The sequence below is a fragment of the Gobio gobio genome, assembly GCF_949357685.1.
Source record: "Gobio gobio genome assembly, chromosome: 17".
NCBI classification, from domain to species: domain Eukaryota; kingdom Metazoa; phylum Chordata; class Actinopteri; order Cypriniformes; family Gobionidae; genus Gobio; species Gobio gobio.
Window position 1 is genome coordinate 12,839,929 of NC_137110.1, and position 23,033 is coordinate 12,862,961.

The 23,033-nt window shown below is 37.3% G+C and overlaps 1 protein-coding gene across 1 annotated transcript; it reads right to left on the reverse strand.

The window, feature by feature from the left end:
* Nucleotides 1-816: 816 nt before the first annotated feature.
* mst1ra (macrophage stimulating 1 receptor a) lies at nt 817-20,690 on the reverse strand. The gene is made up of 21 exons (XM_079841878.1): nt 20,449-20,690; nt 18,040-19,304; nt 14,132-14,305; nt 11,763-11,888; nt 11,451-11,615; nt 10,447-10,607; nt 7,720-7,855; nt 7,477-7,613; nt 7,170-7,340; nt 6,956-7,049; nt 6,664-6,873; nt 5,958-6,104; nt 5,707-5,860; nt 5,494-5,583; nt 5,179-5,373; nt 4,980-5,060; nt 4,327-4,508; nt 2,674-2,783; nt 2,357-2,522; nt 2,031-2,167; nt 817-1,664 (listed from the first exon to the last, which is right to left on the reverse strand). The coding sequence occupies exons 2-21, from the start codon at nt 19,228-19,230 to the stop codon at nt 1,451-1,453; spliced, it is 4,041 nt and encodes a 1,346-aa protein (XP_079698004.1). The 5' UTR covers nt 19,231-19,304; nt 20,449-20,690; the 3' UTR covers nt 817-1,450.
* Nucleotides 20,691-23,033: the final 2,343 nt, after the last annotated feature.

Genomic DNA, 23,033 nt, shown 5'->3' on the forward strand with positions numbered 1-23,033 from the left:
TGTAGGCCTAGGCCTACCCTGCTAACAAATTATATATATATATATATATATATATATATATATATATATATATATATATATATATATATATATATATATATATATATATATATATATATATATATATATATATATATATTACGCAAAGGTTCCCAAATGTCTATACCCTGTTAAAAAACAAACAAAACAGTAGCCTATAAGCTAATTATGTTTTGAAGCATGGCAGTTGGTTTGAGCTGGTTTATGCTGGTCCTTAGCTAGTCATGAGCTGGTTTAAGCTGGTCCTGGGCTGGAGCTAGTTTCTTATAGGACCATCTTAAACCAGCTCAAACCAGCCGTCATGCTTCAAAACATACCTAACCAGAATATGCAGATTTTTTTTTCTTTTTTTTTTCAACAGGGTAAGTTATGTAAACCTTTCATTTCTACATGTTCTCTGAACGTTCAAAACGTCCAGTTTTTTATTTGTTATGTTTTAACATTTTTGTTGGTTACGTTACATGACCGTTAAGGGAACATTACAGTTTATTCTTCAAACATTATGGATGTTACTTTTTAATGTTGAATCAATTAGTTTAAAAAATGTTAGACAAACATCCAGCTAAAACATTTAGGGGGGAAAAAAACGAATGTTTTGTGCTAACGTTTTGAGAGCATTACTAAAGACCAGATCATTTAGAATGAACATTCTATGTTTGTTCATAACTTCAGAACCTTTCAGAACATTAGCCAAAGTTCTGAGAACATTCCCTGTTAGTTGGGTAACGTTAGCCTATAGTCTCAAAGAATGACAAAAGAATTTTGTACAACTTTTGTAAGATCATTAAAACTTAATTTATAATAATTATGCAAGAATTTTAAAATAGTTTGTAATTTAATGTCAACAACATTACTGTTTGAACTCTTTATTTACACTGACCAAAATATCAACCAAAAAAAAGTAGTAGAATGAAAGGGATGGAACCATATTTCAAGTAATCATATTGCTCATATATGATATTGATTATTTTACTCATAAAAATGGCTTGTTGATAGAATCGTATCGCATTGTATCTGGATAGAACAGTGTTGCACTGTAAAGCATGAGCAATAACAGATGATTCAGTTGATTCAAGAGTAAGAAACAATTCCATGTGCTTTAAAAATATATATAAAAAAACCTGACAATCAACATAACACAACAAAAGACTTGCATTCATTTAAAAAGTGCACTTGCCCAGGGATTGTTAAAATCCCAAAGACAAGACACCAATTCGGGTGTGCAACCAGTTCACAAAAGCATGACCATTACAGAGGCACACAAAGAATGTGCATTGTCTTTGGCTGGACACACATTGGGATTCTCCAAATACATCAGATAATCTTCAGTGCATGCTCTTTGGTTCTCAAACTTCACAGGACTATATGAGCTGTTGGATGAAGGCAGCTCAGACTTCATTTGGGACCAGGGTCAGGTGGAAGAAGAGTGGTCCGAATGCGCTGGTGGGGCCGGGGAGAGTGAGGAGTAGGGCCGGGGCTGGTCTAGATTCACGTAGGTGATCTGAAGGTTGATGTAATGCTCCCCCTCTAGGTTGGAGTGGATCTCTTGAATAGCTTGCACGAGTGTAGGGAAACCTGGTCTCTTCTCAGGCTCAGGATGCCAGCACTGCATCAGGATGGACCACCTAAAATACAAAATACATCATCCAATATACACTCATTTATTGTTGTGTTGCAATAGATATTAAAATGCCCCAAAAATTGTATATAATAATTTATAGTATGTAATTTATACTCTATAGTATTTAATAATTTTATACTAAAGTGTACAATAATTCACTTTTTTATTACTATTTTTTGACATTTTACTCTTAACATTAGGTCGGTGTTTAGGATTAATATAATTTATTCTGCTTTCTCATTATTTCAAAGTGATTGGGTAATTTTCTGAATGCAAAATGGGTGTTGACGTCAACAACAAAAACATTTTTGATTCCACATGAAATGTCCTCTTTAAAATGAACGGCAGGTAAATACACGTAAAAACATACAGGGAATCAAAGCAGAATTGTGGCTGTAGCAGTCGACGGCCTTGCATCAGATATGTTGTAATGTCATAAGGGTCCACATCAGGATACGGACTGGCCCCTCTTGTCATCATCTCCCACATCAACACTCCAAAAGACCACTAGAGGAAATAAAATACATACATTTGTATACAAGCAATGTAGCGTCATACCTACTTGCTGAAATAGAAATTCCTCCATTTAATACATTTGCATAAACATTATTATTTTTATCCCGATTCTGATTAACCCAATTATTCATGTGTATTTTAAAAATGTGATTCTTGAAACGTTTCCACGTTTAGACTTACCACATCTGATTTAGTGGTGAATTTCTGTGTCTGCAGACTTTCTAAAGCCATCCATTTGACTGGCAGCTTTGCTTTTTTGCTGTCCTGGATGCTGTAGTATTCCTTATCATAGACATCTCGTGCCATGCCAAAGTCAGCCACCTTCACTGTAAAGGTCTCATCCAGCCTAGGAAAAGCAGTTTGATTATATTCGTTAGAAACGTATTTGTCCATACTTGTACTTTGGCAGAACAACAAAAAAAAGGCTGTTAATTACAGTTTGTCGTTTACATACTTTACTAGATACATTATGATAAATAAGGTTGCCGGTTACTTACATGCAGTTACGTGCAGCAAGGTCTCTGTGCACAAATTTCTTGTTTGCAAGATACTCCATTCCTTTGGCAACTTGAAGCCCGAAGCCAATCAGGTCCTTCACTGTGGGACTCTGAACATGAAGGATATATTTTTACACAAGGCATTTTTCAGTGTAACATTTTAGTAAGGTTACCTGATTTTATAAGCATTAAAATGTTTCTGGATAAACACCCATGTTGGTTCTGGAGCAAGATTCCTATCGACCAATAACCTTTTAGGGTTAAACTGAGGCTTAACAATGGGGTTAGGGTTGAGCTGGGTTTGAGTTAAGGCCGAACCATTGGGGGGACCAATTTTTTTATTTTTATAAAGCATAAAGAACCAGAACAGTTAACAAAATTCTAGGTCTAATTCTAGTTGGGAAATAATCATTTTGGGACTATTTGCAAGTAATATTTGCATTAATTTGCGTCAAAAATATTGTTGGTCTTGCGATTTTTCCTGTTAGTGAATAAATGCATAGATCTGCTATTAACATTCGAATTCCCTAGTTGTCTGGTGGTAGAATTTTTGTAAACTGTGTCAAAGGTTCCAGGCTCTAATCCGCCCTCATATAGTTTTTTTCTTCATTAAAATCAAAGATGTTCAATGATTGTATATTAAGAGCAGGGACACGTTTGTGTGCATTTTGTTTTGTGATTTCACCGGAAAGAATAGAGTCTCCGCAACTCCATTAAGCGATATATTGATGCGCTCCTCTGTGTAAAGACTGTGCACGAGCCAAAAGAGAATGTAAACCCGGCCTACTTTGATTTGATTGGCCATCTCAATCATTTTGACATTGACGAGTGCCATTAGACCGCTGAGGCAGACCAGGCTAAAAAAAAATTCATCTTAACATACAGAGCATAAATTCTGGCCACTCTCCATTGACAAGCGTTTACTTGAAGGCGGGTACTCTTTTGAAGTTTAAAACTATTGGATCTGCCCAGAGCCACTCTGGATCTGCCATAACCAATCGCTAACGTTTGGTCGTGACATATGTCATGCGCCGTTCGCCTTTATTTCTCACGTGGAAGTCCGTAAAAATAAATGTGCAGCCACCTCAGTGATTTAACCTTGTGCATTGTGGTCCATAACATGATTATATGTTGTAAATAAAATATATGCTTGGTATGATAAGAATAAATGCTGCCGTAAATAACGGCCCAATTCAAATGTTTATGTGCTTTTCTTCCTTTTATATTTTGAGTGGTGTTGAAATATATTGCTCTTGAAAATACTTGCCAGCATTTAAAGAAATACAAGTCTAGAAATGCATCCAAATTACAGCGAAGCGCAACCGTACGGTGCTCTGCAGTGGTCAAAAAGGATATAAACAGTGAATTTTGAAGTGATATATTCTTGAAATTTCAGATTCGGACAGCAATTAAATTACCACACGACCTCGGTGCTTGTCTAAAACAGTAGGTAATTCGGCCAGGGATTTTTACGCGGGTGGTGGGAGACGGACGGCAATAAAATCACTGACTAGCCCCTGTAAATGATGACAATACCTTCCGACCACACAAGTTTTGAGTCATCAACCTATCAATTCTGATTCAGGGTTAAGATACGGTATGTTGTTACAGACATTGATTTGTAGTAGGAAATTAGGAAATGAATGTGCTTACCCTCTGTGCGGAGCGGATGAAATGCCGGAGGTCTCCATGTTTCATGTATGGCAGGATCACCAAGGGAAGGCCATCACTGGGAAGCACAATGCCCAGGAGAGACAGGACATGGGGGTGGTGGAAGGCCTTCATAATGATTCCTTCTCTTAAAAACTGCTCCACCTCCTCCATATCAGTGATCCCTTTCGAGAAAGAATAAGAAATGCATATTTGCAGTTGTCTTTTCCATAATAGTCAGGTCACATGTTGGAATGTCAACTGTAATGTCACTTTGTTTGTCTTTTGAAAAGTTACGATATGTATTTTTATAAGCTTACTAAAATACTTTAAAACTGGGCATGCATCATTTATTTGTACAACAATGATTATCAGCTGATATCAAAGATTTTTGAATTTATTGATATCGGTCAATGTGAGATATATAATGGTTGATAATTGATAACTAACACACTTAAAGTTACTCTTTAATAACAATGTTAAATGCAATATTTAGCAAATTTTTATTCTGTATATTATAATGCCTGAATTCACTTTTCACATTTTAGATTATTTCGTTGTAACACTTAACATAAAATATATATAAATGTATCTTATTTTTTCAGCCACAATTTTAATATTGGTGCACCTCAATCTAAAAGTGTTCATTTACTTACTGTTGAGTGACTTGACAGCACAGTGAATCTCTTTGTCATCACTATCTATGAGATATCCATGATACACTGTTCCAAAATGACCTGAGAAAGATTTGAGATGAGTATTGAGGTTTGAGATGAGGATGTATTATTAAATAAGAGAAAGATGGAAAATAATGTACCAAAGGCAGATGGATTGCTGGTGCCCTAAGACATTTACCTTTTCCAATGATTTGGTCATGCTGGATTTTGACTTTCTTGGGTGGGATCAAAACATTCTTCACCTCCTCCAATATATTTGGCCGGAGGACAGACATAGAGAGCGTCTGAGATGACATCAAAGGAGCTGCTGCAGAGTCCATCGTAGGACTGGAGAACGTTGTGCTCGAGCCTTGGAATAGAGAAGCTGCCAGACCTACAGGACACAATTTATGCTCACTGAGGTGGATGCATGCTCTTTATAAAGATGCTATATACTCCTTAAATTATAGGTATATTTTATTGCCTGTCTCACTGTTTTCAAAGGTTTTCTCACCTCTTCTGTAGTCACCATCAGGGGATCTGTCATAATTCTCCACTGCCGTGCGAGATGAATGCATGGATAATCGAACCTGAGCAAGTGCAGCTGCCAACCAAACAAAATGTTTGTTTTTTAATTTTTACATTCATATTCACCAAATTTGACATACATTTTTCATATAGTAAAGGGCCTTTCGCTTTGTTCTTGGGACCAACAAGTTATCCTTACCTTTCTTTCTCTTGCGCTCATGTGCCATGCCTACGTAGGCCAGAACTGCCCCCACGCCAACTGCAGCTATAATGCCCAGCACCATGGCCAAAATAAAATTGTTCTTTGTAGTAACTACCACTCCAATGTCATATTCTTCTCCATTCACTAACACCTGAGAAAAACAAAGTGGAAGAGCAGTGCATCATGAATGAAATGCGGAGCCAGTTTAAACGTATCAAAGCTGAATTCAATAGACTACAGACTCTGACCTTGACTGTCGCCCCCTTGCTAGGGATTGTCAGATTTTTGGGGATCCGGCAGGTGATCTCATTGTCCAGAACTGTAGCTTTGCAATCCACTCCATTAATTGTCATTTTGATTTCCATGCAACCGGACACTAGGGTTAGTTTTTTGTGCTGGGATAAAAACAAGCAATTGATTAGATTATAATACAAAACATTTTGTTATTTTTAAGTCTAATTATTTGATTGATATTGTAAATGCAATTATGACTTCGAACCAGCATTCATTTTTACACAGTTTTAGTCATCATTTTAATTTAATAAATAATTTATTGTATTGTTTTCATCTCATGTCAGTCCATTATATTTATTTTGGCCCCCCCAAAAATGAAGAGAGTTAAATTTATTATTACAAAACACATTTTAAAATATACTAAAATAGAAAACTGTTATTTTAAATGGTAATAATATTTGACATAATTACTTGTTTTACTGTATTTTTTATCAAATAAATGAAGCTTTGGTTCAAAAACATAAAAAAAATATATTATTATTAATTAAAAATTATAAAACATAGTACTATAAATACTTAAAATATATATTTTTTAATATCAATATTTAACAAAAACAAAATGTGAAAATGTGGCCTGGTCAGACCGTAAAATTTTTTGTTAAAGGTCTGGCTATGTAAGACGTATATAACCACATATATAATATATGCACTGAGACGCACATGCAATGAGACTTCGTCCTGCCCTTGCTTGAGCTCAAGCACATTGCGGTCTGTTTCAAACGGGATGGGTTCCCCATTAGCATGGCAGGTAAAAGCCAGAGACAGGAGTTCCTTGGCTCCATCCAAATCCACAGAGAGGATTCCTGTCGACTCCTCACATACTGGGGTTGTACACTCCATCTGGGTGGGATTCCTTTGACCAACACACACCTAAGGAGGTGACATTATCCAATAAGTGGAAACATATTCTCTATTATTAAACATGGCTCTTCAAAATATAAACGAGTCCTACGGTTTGCACTGGTCTTGTGTTGTTGACCCTGTAGTTAATGACAGCCTGGGAAACAGAGTCCAGATTCTGCCCAGTGATGGTTATTTTTGATCCTCTTCATTGTAGCAGCATCCCAAAAAATACATAGCGAACAATTGAATGGCCTTTCACATCATTTACTGTTAAAGACCCCATTAAATGGATGACAAAAGAAAAACTGAATGTTTTGACTCACCTTTTAAACCCACAGTTGGGCTTCACGTCCGTCACCTCAGGATTCACCAAGTAGCTAAATGTTTTTGTGGATGAAATAGTTGATTCATCAATTACAACCTTCACATCTACTTCTGAAGTCTCCTCAACACCTTCAGACCTGCAAATGATAGAAGTTCCATCGCTGGAGAAACTGTGGAGAAACAACAGGAGGAAAATACTCAGAAAGTGAAATACGAAGTAAAAATGAAGTACTTGCATCCCTATTATATTTCTAAACCATGACTTATAACTGTTAAACAGTGAATTCCATAACCTGGCACAATAACCTTTCAACAGGGCAAATTCTGTCTCCAAGGCTGACCGTTCTGCTTCCACCAGCATCCAGATGTTTTCCTGACAGAGTGACCAGGGTTCCCCCAATCTTAGGTCCAAAGCTCGGATTGATATCTGTGATTTCTGGGGTCTGATGGAAGATATGAGTTTTATCAATCTAAAACTGCAAAATCCTACATAATAACTTTACATAATAAAGTGGAGTAATTAACGATTGAGAATGTTTTGATCCTTACCACAAAACTGAAGCCTTGTATGCTAGCGTTCCCAAAGATGAAGTATCCACTTCCCACACTTTTTTCATTCACTTCCATTGAGATATCAACACTTTGCTCCAGGCCTGACACATCACCATCAATCCTACACACCAGCCTGAGAGAAAAATGAAAAATAACATTCATGAATAGATAAACTATTACATTTCGTTTTTTGAAATGTGGCTGAAATAAAATACCATATAAACAATAAATGAAAAACTTTTTTTTTAAACTACTAACTGATTTTTTTTAATTGATAAAAACTACACACATTACAAAGTATATAAAACTTAAACCAAAAATAAATTACTAAAATTTGAAAAAAATGCATTAATTGAAAACTGACAATATAACCATAAAATCTAATTCAAAATATTCATAAATACTATAATAGTATAGTAAATAAAGCAAAAATAACATTGATAAAACACATATGTATGTATGTGTGTTGGGATAAAATTAAAAAGTTTTAGTCCATGTTTATCAGTGCATTTCACTGCCTCTTATACACTCTAAAAAAAAAAAGGTTCTATATGGCACCAAAAATGGTTATTGGCCTGTAATCATAGGGGAACCTTTTTTAGTGCTATATACATTTGAGCATTTTATGAAATTCTTGCTCACCTGTATCTGGTCTGTACTAAGTTGTAATTAAGCTTGTGCTTGGAAACAGTGGCGGTTCTAGACCATGGTAACTAGGGGGGCCAGGCAGAGGCCACTTGTGCTTTTAGGGGGCACACGTAAACATTTATCTTAACCAGTAGTTAAATAGGTAGTTCACCTAAAAATGAACATTCTATCACCATTTACTCACCATGTCGTTCCAAATATGACTTTCTCATGTTGAACACAATATTAACTTATTTATTTTATTAAACTGTTGTATAAGATCAGTTTCACATTTGCACTCATGCTATTCTGGGTGGAAAAACAGAACTTGTGTGATATTGCACTCGTTACTCATGTTATAGCCTATTGCTTATACTGTAGTCTATATCATGATGTAAATGTGAGGGCGTTTTTACACTGCCAGTTTCACGAGTTCGCACTCACATATCATTTATAGAGAGAAATTCAATGCGTATTTGGCGTGCTGTCCGGGGGGAGGGCTTCGAGCTCGGAATTAGGCCCGTATATGTAAGTGGTTTTAGAGTTAAAAGGTGTGGCGAAGGGGTGGTGGAAGGGTTGCTGAGAACTGTCAACAAACGGAGGTAGGACTGCTGCGTGTATATATACCTCTATTGTTGCTTAGCTGAGTGCTCTCCACCTGTGTCAATTATCTGAATGTTCTTCTCCCGAACCTTGTTAATAAAACATCATTTAGTTAGAATAATTGGTAATGTGAAAGTTGTCACGCGGACCCGGGTGAGCTCTGAGACTAAAACTCAAACAGGGGCATTTTTGCCACATATCTTGAATTTTATGGACATTCTAACTAAGAAGCACGGAAATGGTTTGGTTAACGACATTCTAACTGATACAGGTTTTTGGAACAACACGAGGGTGAGTTACATTAGGTGTTTTTATTTTCTTTTAACTTATTTTCCGGATTACTGAAAGTCTTTTTTATTTGGTCTCGTACTGTATCACTCTGCAGTCTCTACACGTGAGGTAAAATAATTTCAAGTAAATTTATTTATTTGAAAAGTAATGTATCTGTAATATGATCATGTATGCTCAATTTATAAATGTAAAACTAAACCATTTATTTTATATGTTTTGTAGCCTACCTGCTCTCTGTTAGCGGACTCTTCGCAAAGTTAGCATTGGCATAAAAACAAACATCTAATATTCTATAAGCAACACTGGACAATTGGATAAAATATTATTTCTCGCTATATGTGAACAAGCCTGAAATTATATTATTTTCTGTATCTTTTCTCGGGTATGCCTATCTCTGTGGTGAAACAAGTCTCTGTCATAGTGGCACATGAACGGTTCTTTCATTGCATTGGTCAAAATTTATCTTTGGCTGCATCGTCCTAATTCGGAATATGATCAAAGATTACATGTGGATGTGTTCTGAGAAATTAGCCATTGAAAAAAATGTTTCAACTACCAGTATGTTTAAATGAACGAAATGACTGAACTGAATTCAAAGTCGTCAAGTCAGTAAAACTAATCTACAGTATCACTGCTGCGTATAGGTGAAGTTACACACAACACAGCGTGTATAAAGAGAGCTTATTTTATCTATAATCAAATGCGTAGCAACCATTATAGCCCGTGTTTTACAACTATTTGAGCGAATGTAGACTGAGTGACGAATCATTCATAAACAGACTACTTGCGCGCCACAGCACGCAGCCTCCTCATTGCTTCTCTGCATTGGTTATTGGTTATGACACAATAAAGTACTCTTTTCATCACATACCGCCACAGCAAAAACTGCACATTGCAACCAGTTTCAGATAATTGTTTGGTGCGATATAATTCAAAATTTATGGGGGCCAGAGGGGAACCTCCACTGCTTGGAAAGAACTCCTGCCCACACAAAAACACTTGTTTGTTGACCCGGTTGAGAAATAAATGTTTTATCGGTTCCTAAATATTATACATAAGTTTGTTTGACCTGAATATTGGTTATCTGACAAAATATATATATATGCTTTGATACACCCCTGCCACAGCTTCCTGTTTCAGTAGAAAAAAACATTTATTTGTCAAAACTTTTTGTGGGGAAACTAAAATGTGTGTGTTACTTACTGGGAGCTACTGCTTTTCTCTGGTATAACAGTGCAGCTGTTGTTTCCCACTTTAACCTGATGAGAGGTTTGAGTGATGGCGGGTCGGGAAGCTGATTGGAAGTTCCAGCCGCAGAGAGTGAGGTCACTCTTACCATTTGAGGGCACTGTGCTGGGGAAAAACTGAAAACAATAGTACAAAAAAAATGTGTTTTAGGGTTGTGCATAAAGCTAATAATAGTCACTATGTAACAATAAACAAAAGGACTGAAATATGTATTTTGAATCAGCCACGTACTTAATATAAAACTTTAAATAAACAAAGTCATTGCATAATTTTCATACTTGCATTTGTGCTATTTCAGTTTTGATGACTTTACTATTCTAAAATGTTGTATATAGTCAAAGACTATAAATATAGAAAGACGGTTCACTCCTATTACTTATGAATTATTTATGAAACTGCAACGCTCAATATGTCGGAATAGTCCTGCCTTCTAAGTAAAAGAGCTAATCATTGATTGCTAAAGTCATAGCGTCACTGCAGCTACCGTAAGAAGCTCAAGTTCTTATGACTGCACATGCGCATTGGCTGGTCTAGCCTGAAAAATAAGCTTTTTTAATGCAATTTGAGCATAAAAAACAACATTTATGTGGCATTTGGGATTCCGCCATTCAAATAGATAGGACTTGGTCTTAAATGCCCAAAATAGCTGCCCTGAGGGGGACTTTGATATAGTACAAAATTAAAGTTCCTTTTGACTCAATGACTCCACAGCCAAAAATGGCATTCCATCCAGTGAGACAAGGGTGAGAGTCCAACAAGAACTGTGGTTGTTAACACACCCCTGGCCTAATATGACTAATGTGATTTTATCAGTACACACTTCATAGTATATAATGACAAATGCAAACATGATGAAATGCAGAAGTTTACATTTACTGGCAAATTATCGTCATAATCCACTGTGTTACCTGGGTGTGTTACCTGGGTGTGTTACCTGGGTGATAACAGCAATGTGTTACCTGGGTGATAACAGGAGGGCAGGAAATGCTACTCCACTGATCTTCACACTTTTGGGAACAGACTCCATCACACCAGCTACATCCCATAAACTTGGGCGCCGCTAAACAGACTGAACAGTTGAGGAAATGTGCACAGCCTGGACCTCTGGGAGACACATTGATCAGCTGTAAATAGGATGAAGAGAGACAGAATTGACATTGGACAGATATAAACAGAAAAATGTAGATGAAAACTAGTGCATTTTAAACATTAAACCAGTTCTCTGCTGATGACCGATAAGCTTTTGAACTGTACGGAATAAACATGCATACCTTGTTTCCAACAACAAAGAGCAGAGACTCAGAAGAACGAATGGCAGCTATTCGTGACACTCTCTGCACGTCTTCCACAAGAGAGTAGTTGGCAAACACTACAGGGACTGATCTGCTCAGAATGACCTGAAAAGTAAACTAAGTTCTTTAAGTTTTTGTGTACACATCTTACAAAATGATACTTAGTCGAAGCCACACAAATATGAAATATGCATGACATTTGTCCTTAAAAGGAAAAAAGTTATTCATAGTAACCATCCAATATATGGAGCCAACGAAAGCCTGGCCTATGATCAGATTGCCCACTGATTAGAGGAAAATATATGAACTTTAAAGTTTTTATTAACTGTTAAGGAGAGGATTCAGAGGGGGAAAAAATACTCAGACAGCTTATTGCAGATATTTATGGTGGCTGAGATGAAAGATTGAGATCTGAAAAGGCTTTAAAACACCTATGTTAGCTCCACATTAAAGGAACACACTGACGTTTTGGGACTTTATATTATTCACCGTATCCCCCAGAGTTAGATAAGTCCATACATCTCATTCTCATCTCTGTGGGTGCCATAACTCTGTCTGACACACCCACCGCTAGACTAGCTTAGCACAAAGACTGGAGGTAAACAGCTCCAGCTAGCCTATTGCTCAATAAGTGACAAAATAACACCAACATTTTCCTATTTACATGTTGTGATGTGTATAGTTACATCATGTACAAAGACCGACGCAAAAGGAAAAGTTGTGATTTTCTAGACTAATATGGCTAGGAACTATACTCTCATTCCTGCGTAGTAATCAAGGAACTGATGATGCAATGATATTACGCAGCGCCTGAAAATAGTCCCCAGCACACTCTCTGTGCAAGCAGGTTGTCACATTGGTTACGTTGACGGAAGTTAGCCTATTTTCAGGTGCTGCGTAATATCATTGCCCTGCTGTACCCATGGTACGGCACAAAGTTCCTTGATTACCACGCAGGAATGAGAGTATAGTTCCTAGTAGGGGTGTAACGGTACACAAAACGTACGGATTCGGTACAGCAGTTTTACAAAATTGCTTTTTATAAATTTTTATTCAACAGTGGTTTAATGGGGAAAAAAATTGTGTCTGTTCTTAAATGAATTCAGTTATAACTAAAAGTTTCTTAGAGATAATGCTGTAAACTATAGAGGGAGCCCATACTTACATATTGCTATTAAAGATTAACAACAGAGCCCAAACTATTAGACTAAATTAATTTGCTATTTATTTTTAGATATAATAATCAACACTCATAAGCTTCACATAAGGCAGTTTTTGCATTAACTTCTAAATCTAATAATTATTTTTTTTCTCAAATTCGTTGTTGAAATATAATAATTTAGTGGCTGTAATTTTCATGACAGGTTTATTTAAACATACATTAAATAAACAAGACATCCCTAACAGGCTAAGTAGTATATAATGAATATATAGGCATAACAAATATATAGGCTAATAAAGTGCATGTATTCAGTGAAAGAGTTAATCTCTCTAGTGAACTCACAGCTGTGGACACTGAATGACTTCTGAGGTAAACGTGATTCTACATGACATTGTTTACAAGCTGTTTTATTGTCTTTCCGCGGTTGAAACTCCGATGGAGTGATTACACAACATATGATACGTTTCAGTAAGTTGTAATGTATCACATTCAACATACCTTAAGATATTAATTTATGTTTATTCTTTAGAAGAGATGATCGTGTTCACTCGCGTGTCGCGCGCTGCCGCTTGAAGTTGAACTGATACGCGTCTATCAGTCACGTCACATTATAGAGCGTTAAAACGGCATTTATCGTTTGAATTTCGTGATAAAACGGACTGAATACTCAATATGTTCGTGTGGGAACTCGGATTGAAGTGTGTAAAAAAGGCGACTGTTAACTGTTAAAGATTGCATTCATAACCGTTCGGTACACGCGCACACCGTACCGAAAGCCCTGTACCGAAACGGTTCAATACGAATACGTGTACCGTTACACCCCTAGTTCCTAGCCATATCGGCCTAGAAAATTGCAACTTTTCATTTTCCGTTGGTCTTAGTACACAATATAACTATACACATAAAAAGGAAAATGTTGGTGTTATTTGTCACTTATTGAGCAGTAGGTTAGATGGAGCCGTTTACTTCCATTCTTTGTGCTAAGCTAGGCTAGCGGAGCGGTGCGTCAGACAGAGTTATGGCACGCACGGAGATGAGAATGGTATGCATGGACTTCTCTGTGTTCTCTGAACTCTGTGAATAAGCTAAAGTCCCAAAAAGTCGGCGTGTTCCTTTAAAATGTAAGTGAATTTCAGTAAAATGCAAAACATTTTTCACAGTATATGAAAAGTGATGCACTATTAACCTGCAAAAGCCTTCCATCGTCCGTGCCGATGTGTGCCACAGTCTTGGTCTCAATGGTGGTGACCAGAATAGAAGTGAAGAGCACATTGTTCATCTTCCCATCGAAGAAGTCTACTCTGTAGTAAGGCTTTGCCACCATGGTGGGGAGAGCTTCGCAATTCACACCGTCTGGATTCTAGACAAAATAGAACAAAATGAAAAAATATATTTTGTGACTGCAAAAAAAAGTGTTCATGTTATGTTGCTTAGCAGAAAAATAAGTGTCAATTTCACAAAATGAAAACAATGAAAAGCAAAATGAAAGCAATTTCATAAAGCTTAAGCCTAGTCCCAGATTAATACATGTTTGAGCTGAAAGTACTGACATATCTTAAAATATGTTGTTTTGTCTCAAGATTCACACCAGTAATATTTTTTTTCTAAGGCACGCTTATAAAAGATTTGAACTAAGGCCTAATCCTGGCTTAATCTAAACCCTGTTTGTGAAACCAGTCCTATATGTCAAGCTCAATGTATTGTTTGAAACACAACAGCTATTTCAAATCAACATTCTTACTTATTTTCCATTTCCTGTGCCATTTCTGTTATGATTTGCTTTGCTGACTTCAAAAGGGGGTTGGGGGGGGGGGCATTGTGACAGAGAAAATGCATCCACAGCAACAGAAACCAGTGAAAAGGAAGCAACACTTGTAAACGGAAGGCTCTAGACACCATCTGGCAGTAATAAATGATTTCCTGCCCATAAAGCTTGAACCCTTGTACCAAATTAGGATTTTGTGGGATATGTGCAGCCTGTCAGTGGTAACACTCTGTCCAGTCAGGATTTTATTTGCATTTCTGTAGAAATGAATGAACTTAGGAACACATGTTGTCATATATTTTTACAGACTTTCTTGCTCTCACGGAACATAAAAGGAGACATGTTTTCCGTGCTTAAAACACCTTGTAAAACACCTTAGTATCATTACAGTGGCCCATACAACACATGCAAGATATTACAATTCTTCTGAAGTATTATGATAGCTGTGAGAGAAATTTTGGTAGCACTATATTTTACAGTCTTGTTCCCCATGAACATACATACCATGTACTTATTATAGTAATTGCAATAACTTGGTAATAACTAGGTAAAACGTACCCCTAAACCTAACCTTAACCCATGTAGTTACCTTATATATTACCCAGTACTTTCTTAGGTAAGTACACTATAAGTACACGCAAGTGCACATACTGTAAAATAAAGTGCAATCAAAATTGTTATTGTTATTCGCTGAAATCTTGACCTCCATCAAGGAGGCAAATTCATAGTTCATAAGAGAAGCAACTATGCTGGAATTGTTGATAAATTATTCAGAATCATGTGCTTTTGTAACTGACTTATCCAGTTATTGAGTCTGGCATTACAGTTTTTATCAGCTCATTCTTCAGAATTTCTCTTTGAGAAGGTGTACAAATAAGGAAAGAATCTATTTTTTGTCATTATCATAATTTATAATAACTTACTAGTATGTATGTAATAAATGATTTGGTACATACACTATAAGTAATTGATGGATTAAAATATTCTGTAAAATATAATGTAATTACAAGAAGGCAAAACATTTTTTATTTCAAAATAAAATTTCAAAAACAATGTTTGTTCCACACGGTTGAACGTCCAAGAATTATCAGGTTAAAATGCATGCACAATCTTAGAAAAACAATAACTACTGGACATTTGCCTCGTAAATCCTGTTTTATTTCAGCCAAATCCCTTTTTATCTGGTTTCTATTGGTTAAAAACAAATAGTTGACGTCACTACTGAACATCCTGCCACTACATTTCTTTGATTTGGGGGATAGAGCCAAACTCTGCACAAAACGTTTTCCACAGAAAGTTCAGTCAACTAGTAAGGTATTGAGTGACGTATTAGTTCATGTACGAGCATGCGGCGGCTGGTATCTACAAAACAGTAAGTGACTTCATGGATTCAACAACGCAACAGAGTCTCTCAATCCACACGCGATAAGAGTGTCTTATAAAGCCTGACTCTCACAGAGATCCCTGAGCAAGTGCAGCTCCCCATTTGAGTTTAAACCAAAATCAAATGTTTGCGTGAGTCATTTCCTGAAAGTGGCTTTACCAACCATCAAATATTTTATGGCCCACTCCTTTTAAGGTTCAGGTTGTATAATATAAACTAGACTAATTACATAAACCCTTTGACTAAACACAAGATGGGGACAAGTCTTGAGAAACAGGTAAAGCATAAAATGGCAGTAGACGAATTAAAATGACTCATTCAGCCTTTGGCAAAGTAAACATTCATATTGATAATTAATGCAAGGGGGATCCGAATGGTTGCTAGGGTGTTCTGAAGGTTGCTAGGGCATTGTGAGGCAATTGCTATGATGTTTTGGGCATTGTCAGGTGGTTACTAGGGCATTGCTACTGTAAGTGAATACTGGGTGTTTGGGGGTTGCAAGGATATTGCTAAGGTAATCTGGGTGGTTGCTATGTCATTGCTAGGGTGTTCTGGGTGGTTGCTATGGCATTGTTAGGTGTTGTTAGGTTTATCTGGGTGGTTGCTACTGCATTGCTAGGTGGTTGCTACGGTGTTTCTGAATCATTGTTAGGGTGTTTTGCGCATTGATATAAATAATAAAGGCTAGAGTCTCTAACGCCATCATCGGCGGCCATCTTGTCACAGGCAGGGCTCTGTGGTACCTGATGTAAGGCGAGTGATCTGCATGAACACAAATACTGTTATCTCACTGAAATCTTGACGGATTTACAAATGGTTTGGTTTCTTACAAACGTTATTAACGTGGCTATAATTATGGATGCTTGAACAAATTATGAATAATTTTTCATAAGTACGCAGTGTCATAACTACATCTATGACATTTATAACAAACCAAACAGTTTGAAAATCGGTAGAAAATTGAGCAAGTTATGGTTATTTAAAAAGTGCAAGCACCATTAAAACACAATGTTACGAGTCAGCGAGCTGACTGTGACAAGATGGCCGCCAGATGCGGACATCGACCTCCATTGGCCAACAGCGCGGACATATCTAGATATCTAGCCTTTATTATGTATATCTATGGTTTTGCTGTGGTGTTTCTGTATGGTTGCTAGGGCATACCTAAGTGGTGATCTGGGTGGTTGCTATGGCATTGCAAGGTGGTGTTTTGGGGGTTGCTAAATTATTGTGAACCAAATGCTAGTGGTTGCTAGGGCATAGAAGCAATTGGCATGATGTTTTTGCAACCCTGGCATTGAGACCCTGGCTATAGCATTGAGATGGTGTTCTGGGGGTTACTAGGCCATTGCTAGATGGTTGCTAGGCAATTGGTATGGTGTTTGTTGTTGCCAAGGGCCTTGAATGGCATTGATAGGCAGTTTCTAGGGTGCTTGCATGGTTGCTAGAACATTGCTAGGTGGTTGCTAGGGTGTTGTTAGGCATTTGCTATTCTGGGTAGTTGCAAGGGCATACAACTGACCTTGAAAATTTTCACCCAGAGACCTAAAAAGCGGGACCAGAAACACTGACTTGCTAAAGGGATACTCACCCTCATATTGTTCCAAACCTGTATGAGTTTCTTTCTTCTGTTGTACTAAAAAGAAGATATTTTGAAGAATGTTTGTAACAAGACTGTTGATGGTAGCCATTGACTTCTATAGTAGGAAAAAAAATACTATGGAAGTCAATGGCTACCATCAACTGTATGGTTACCAACATTTTCAAACTATCTTCTTTTGTTCAACAGAAGAAAGAAACTCATACAGGTTTGAAACAACATGAGGGTGAGTAAATGATGACAGAATATTCCTTTGTGGGTGAACTATTCCTTCAATAATCAAGACCAAAGTAACTATGAACTATGTGAATTGTCAAGAAGCTACACTGAGAAATACAAACTCACCTCATGTGGGCACATTTCACAGGACTGTAAATGGCACAATCCCCGTGAGAGTTGCTCCGACCCACTTGAACAGCAGGACTCTACCCCCTTTTCTATGGAAAGGTTAACGTCGTCTATTGAAAATGCGCACAAGGCAGACTGGCTGATAGTATTCCCCTCTTGATCCGTTACAGCAAACACCCCATACAGAATTGGGCTTTCCATCTTCACATGTAGGTCATCAGCCAGCTCCTTTCCAACTGTACTAAAGTGAGCAGCTTGAACCGAGTTGTACACAACATCCCTAAAGCTCCTTCTTCTGCGCTTGGGCTCAAATCGGCATTCCAGAACGATCTCCCTGTACATCCACACCTCGCTGTCCTTGATCGGCAGCCGCCCAAGATGGGTCTGCAACTTGGCGTTTTGTTTCACTGGGCTCTCCCACTGTACAGATAAGAAATACACATATTCTACTGTGGAGAACGTATAGATGTAGTCAATGGTAAATGTATCCTGGAATTTGGGAAGAACCGTCAGACCCTTCACTTGGCTGTCAAAACCATTTTCTGTGGCAAGTAGGCGGCGAATGGAAAGAGAGAGCTTGCCGAAATCCCCAGCAATGGTGGTATTGATGGTAGCTGCTGTAAAGAAGTACGTTGAAAAACCATCTCCGACCGCAATGACCTTTGTTCCCAGAGGACTAGCGAGACAGTCAGGACAATCTGAGCGCGAGTTGGCTTTTTCATTGAAAAAACATTCAGGGTCAGAAGGTTTTTGGCCTTCAGTAAGTTCAAGGACGTTACAGACTCCATACTGGATGCTCCCACAGATGTACAGGAAGTCAAGATGGCCCTGAGGCTCTAAAACAAGAACTTGGTTATCTGTGTCCAGTGAAGCTCCTGGTTCACTCTCAATATCACAGTGACAGGTCTGACAGTCTGGACTGCCAAATGGGCCGGTTCTTATTTCCCACAGTTTAGTAAGATTTTTGTCCAAGGCTTCAACAACATTTTGAGAGGCTAAATAAACTTCATCAAAATCTTCATTAACAACTATGTTCTGTATGGCTTTTGCAGTTTGGAAAAAAGAGACAGAGTAGGCAGTAGAAAAGTTTATGTTCCTTTGTGGGATCTCAGGACATGTTTTTAGGGCACAGGTCAAATGTATCTGCAACCAGACACACTTTAACAAGGTCCTGGGGCTGATGAACATCTCCACAGTCCTATGTAGCCTGAGGTGAAGGGGTGCCACAGCTGTTATTAACGCATGATGAAGATAACCAGGACCTTTGAATGGAAAAATGATGAAAGAGATTAACAATCACTGTTAAATGCTTTCTTTGCTATGTCAGAACAACATCTATTCCATCCATTTTATTTTGTCAGGAGCTTGGCAATAAGACTAAATGCAGCTCTCACTAAACTGAACATATTCATAGACCGTTACTTGCATTTTGATTATATTGTATTGCAAAGTTCTCCCTTACTCTATTATTGCATGCATTATTGCTTATAACACAAATCATGCCTGTTTCGTTGTAGTCTACATTTAATAAATAAACTTTGATTTGAAGTTCAGAATTTGAGAAGATTTGAAATTAAAATGCGTTTTGAAATTAAAACACATTTTACTTTTAAAAATGAATTGATGCTTCGAGGTTTTGTTTCAAATTGTGAAGGCTCAATTTTGTACAATTTGCAGTGTACAAAAATGAATACCACAGTAACAGTTTTCACTAAAATAGGCTACATTTACATTTATGCGTATTGAAGCTCAAGTCCCAAGAGACTTGGCATTCCAGGTTTACATTTTATAAGTTACACACCATATATAGCCTAGTTAAATTGTGGTAACGTGGTATGCTGCCTTCACGTGCTATCGGAAATTTGATAATTCCGACTTTGAAGTCGTGATTACGAGCTCATTGCACTCAAGTTTCAAAATGTCAGGGCGTTCATGTGCAATTTTTACCTAGGAAACTCGTATTTACGATAATTCCGAGAGCACGTGAAGGCAGCATTAGAAACCAGTGTTATCGATAGATAAATAAAAAAGCTAGAAAGTGTTCTCATATTTGGTATTTTTTACTATGGTCAAATTTTGCAAGTGTAGGCTACTCACCTAAGTAGACGGGAAATGGCTGTATAATTACGCAATATATCATTTTCTCTGTAATGTAGGTTATTGGAACTTGCATAAACTCCCTGTAACCGAATTTCTTGCTGAGTAAAAATATGCAACTTTAAGCACCGTTTAAAACAGTCGATAAACAAACATGTCAGAGTGTAACCAGCTTTGATTTTCGTTTTTAGTCACGGAATTATTACATTTTTAGGCTATAAAGGAATATTAACTAAAAGTGAACATGTGCCGCGGGAATGTTACAAAAAAAGCTTACAATTAGTAATTATAAAAAGTTTGTGGATTTACCTGAGGCTCACCTGTGGCCTTTTACCTCTTTATCTGAAGTCCAGTGAAGAGTGAATGTGAGCACTCAAACGTCAAACTCCATTCCAAAAACTCCACAGAAAACAGTGGTTACTTGAGAAGTTGTACCTACCTGAAAAAAACTCATAGATAAACTGGTTTCTTCGCACGGGACAGTTTCGACTTGTATTAGCATGAGACGGAGAGTACGGTCAAATCCCACAGAACACGCCTGAACACCTCATAAGGAAGTGATGTTGCACAATTCTCCCTCAACCTAAACATCTCCCGAGGGTTTGAAATCAAAATTAAGACATGCACACGCCTTTCCTTGTCTAAATAGCATTTAAGCGCAAATAACATCTAGATGACGACTATCATCTGGATTTCCTCGGCTAGTCAGAGCAATACAAAAAATGTTTACGGAATGCAGGGAATTTAGTTCTCATGAAGGCTAGGCTATTCTGGTGTGAGGAAAAAACGTCAGCATTCATTATAATGTATGTCATGGAAATTTAAGCCAGAAATCACCATGCATGCAGTCATACACTTTACGTAGATGTTGTTGTGATATATGGAAAATATACAGCTGTTAGACTATTAAACTGTTGAGTGAGCTCGGGAGGGTGGGAGAATGAGTAATTGTGTTTTGGGTGTATCATATTCTGATGTTGTTACATGAGTGCATGTAGACAGACGTAACAGATGATGTAATTATGGACCTCACATATATTAATCACAGATGTTACTATTTACTATTATGTTCTTGTTTAGGCTACTGATTCTCCTGTCTACATAAGAATAAAATATATGAATAATTAGGCCTATTTTATTATACGAATATTTGTCATTTTTTGTCTAAATATACAAATATTTGTAAATAATAAATCCTTTATAAATCATTATTATTTTCTTATCATCGTTTTTTATTAAGTTATTTTCTCTAGTCAATGATACAAATCATTGTTGTAATTGTTGCAAATTCAAAAATGTGTTGTAATAAATTGTACATTTAAATTATATTCTCACATTTGCATCTTGATGAGTTACAATTTCTAGGCTTATTATTTTTAAGTCCTTAGTTCATATATAATTACATTCAATGTTGATACTACTATCCTTGCAAAGTCAGGGATTCCTAAGTATATCCACATGGTGGCGCCAACAACCTATATATTTAAACGTTTTATACACTGATCAGGCATAACATTATAACCTAATATTGTGTTGGTCCCTCTTTTACTGCAGAAAACAATCCGGGCCCGTTGTGCCATGGACTCCACTAGACCCCTGAATGTGTATCTGGCACCAAGATGTTAGCAGCAGATCCTTAAAAAAAGTCCTGTAAATTGCGAGGTGGGGCCTCCATGGATCGGACTTGTTTGTTCAGCACATCCCACAGATGCTTGACTGGATTGAGGTCTGGGGAATTTGAAGGCCAAGTCAACACCTCAAACTTGCTCCTCAAACCATTCCTGAACCATTTTTGCTTTGTGGCAGGGCGCATTACCCTGCTGAAAGAGGCCACAGCCACCAGGGAATACGTTTCCATGAAAGAGTGTACATGGTCTGCAACAATGCTTAGGTAGTTGGTACATGTCAAAGTAACGTCCACATGGATGGCAGGACCCAAGGTTTCCGAGCAGAACATTGCCCAAAGCATCCCACTGCCTCCGCCTTCTTCATATAGTTTACCACTATTCCTTCCTTGGACCACTTTTGATAGATACTGACCACTGCAGCCCAGGAACACCCCACAAGAGCTTTTTTTGGAGATTCTCTGACCCAGTCGTCTAGCCATCACAATTTGGCCCTTGTCAAACTCACTCAAATCCTTACGCTTGCCCCATCAACTTTGAGGACAAAATGTTCACTTGCTGCCTAATATATCCCACCCACTAACAGGTGGTGTGATGAAGAGATAAACAGTGTTATTCACTTCACCTGTCATAATGTTATGCCTGATTGGTGTATATTGAAAATGCTTTGCAACACGATATCCAGATCTATTGAAACACCATTGTTTACTGTTTAAACAACACTCTAGCCTAATTTTTTTATGTAAGTGGGACACGTAATCAACAATATTATTGATCTGACTGCATTGACACCATTGTATGAGAACTGAGCTGGATGATGACACCGCTGTTTTCTCCAGAGCTGCTGTATAGATAAATGAAATGAATTAATAACAAATTATTTTTACAACGGAAATTAATCAACACTGAACTTAAGCTGGACAATGACACTTCAAGAGCTGCTGTACAGCCAAAACAAATTTTGTTGCATTCTGCTTTGAAACCATCCGTATTTTAAAAAACACTAGGCCTATCAATCACCCTTACTAATCAACAACATGCATGTAATATGTCAGTATTACTATTTTGTGGCACTGCAAAATGTACTGCAAATTAACTATTATTAGTTTTTATATGAGTTAAATGGACATTGAAATTTGTATATTTTTCAGAGAAACTATTTTTCTGTTGATTACAGCATTTGAGAACAGCTCAGCCTGTTATTGAACAGCTCATTTTGGACAGCCAGTTGAGGCACAGAGGTCATCCAGACTTCCTTTTGTCAGTTTA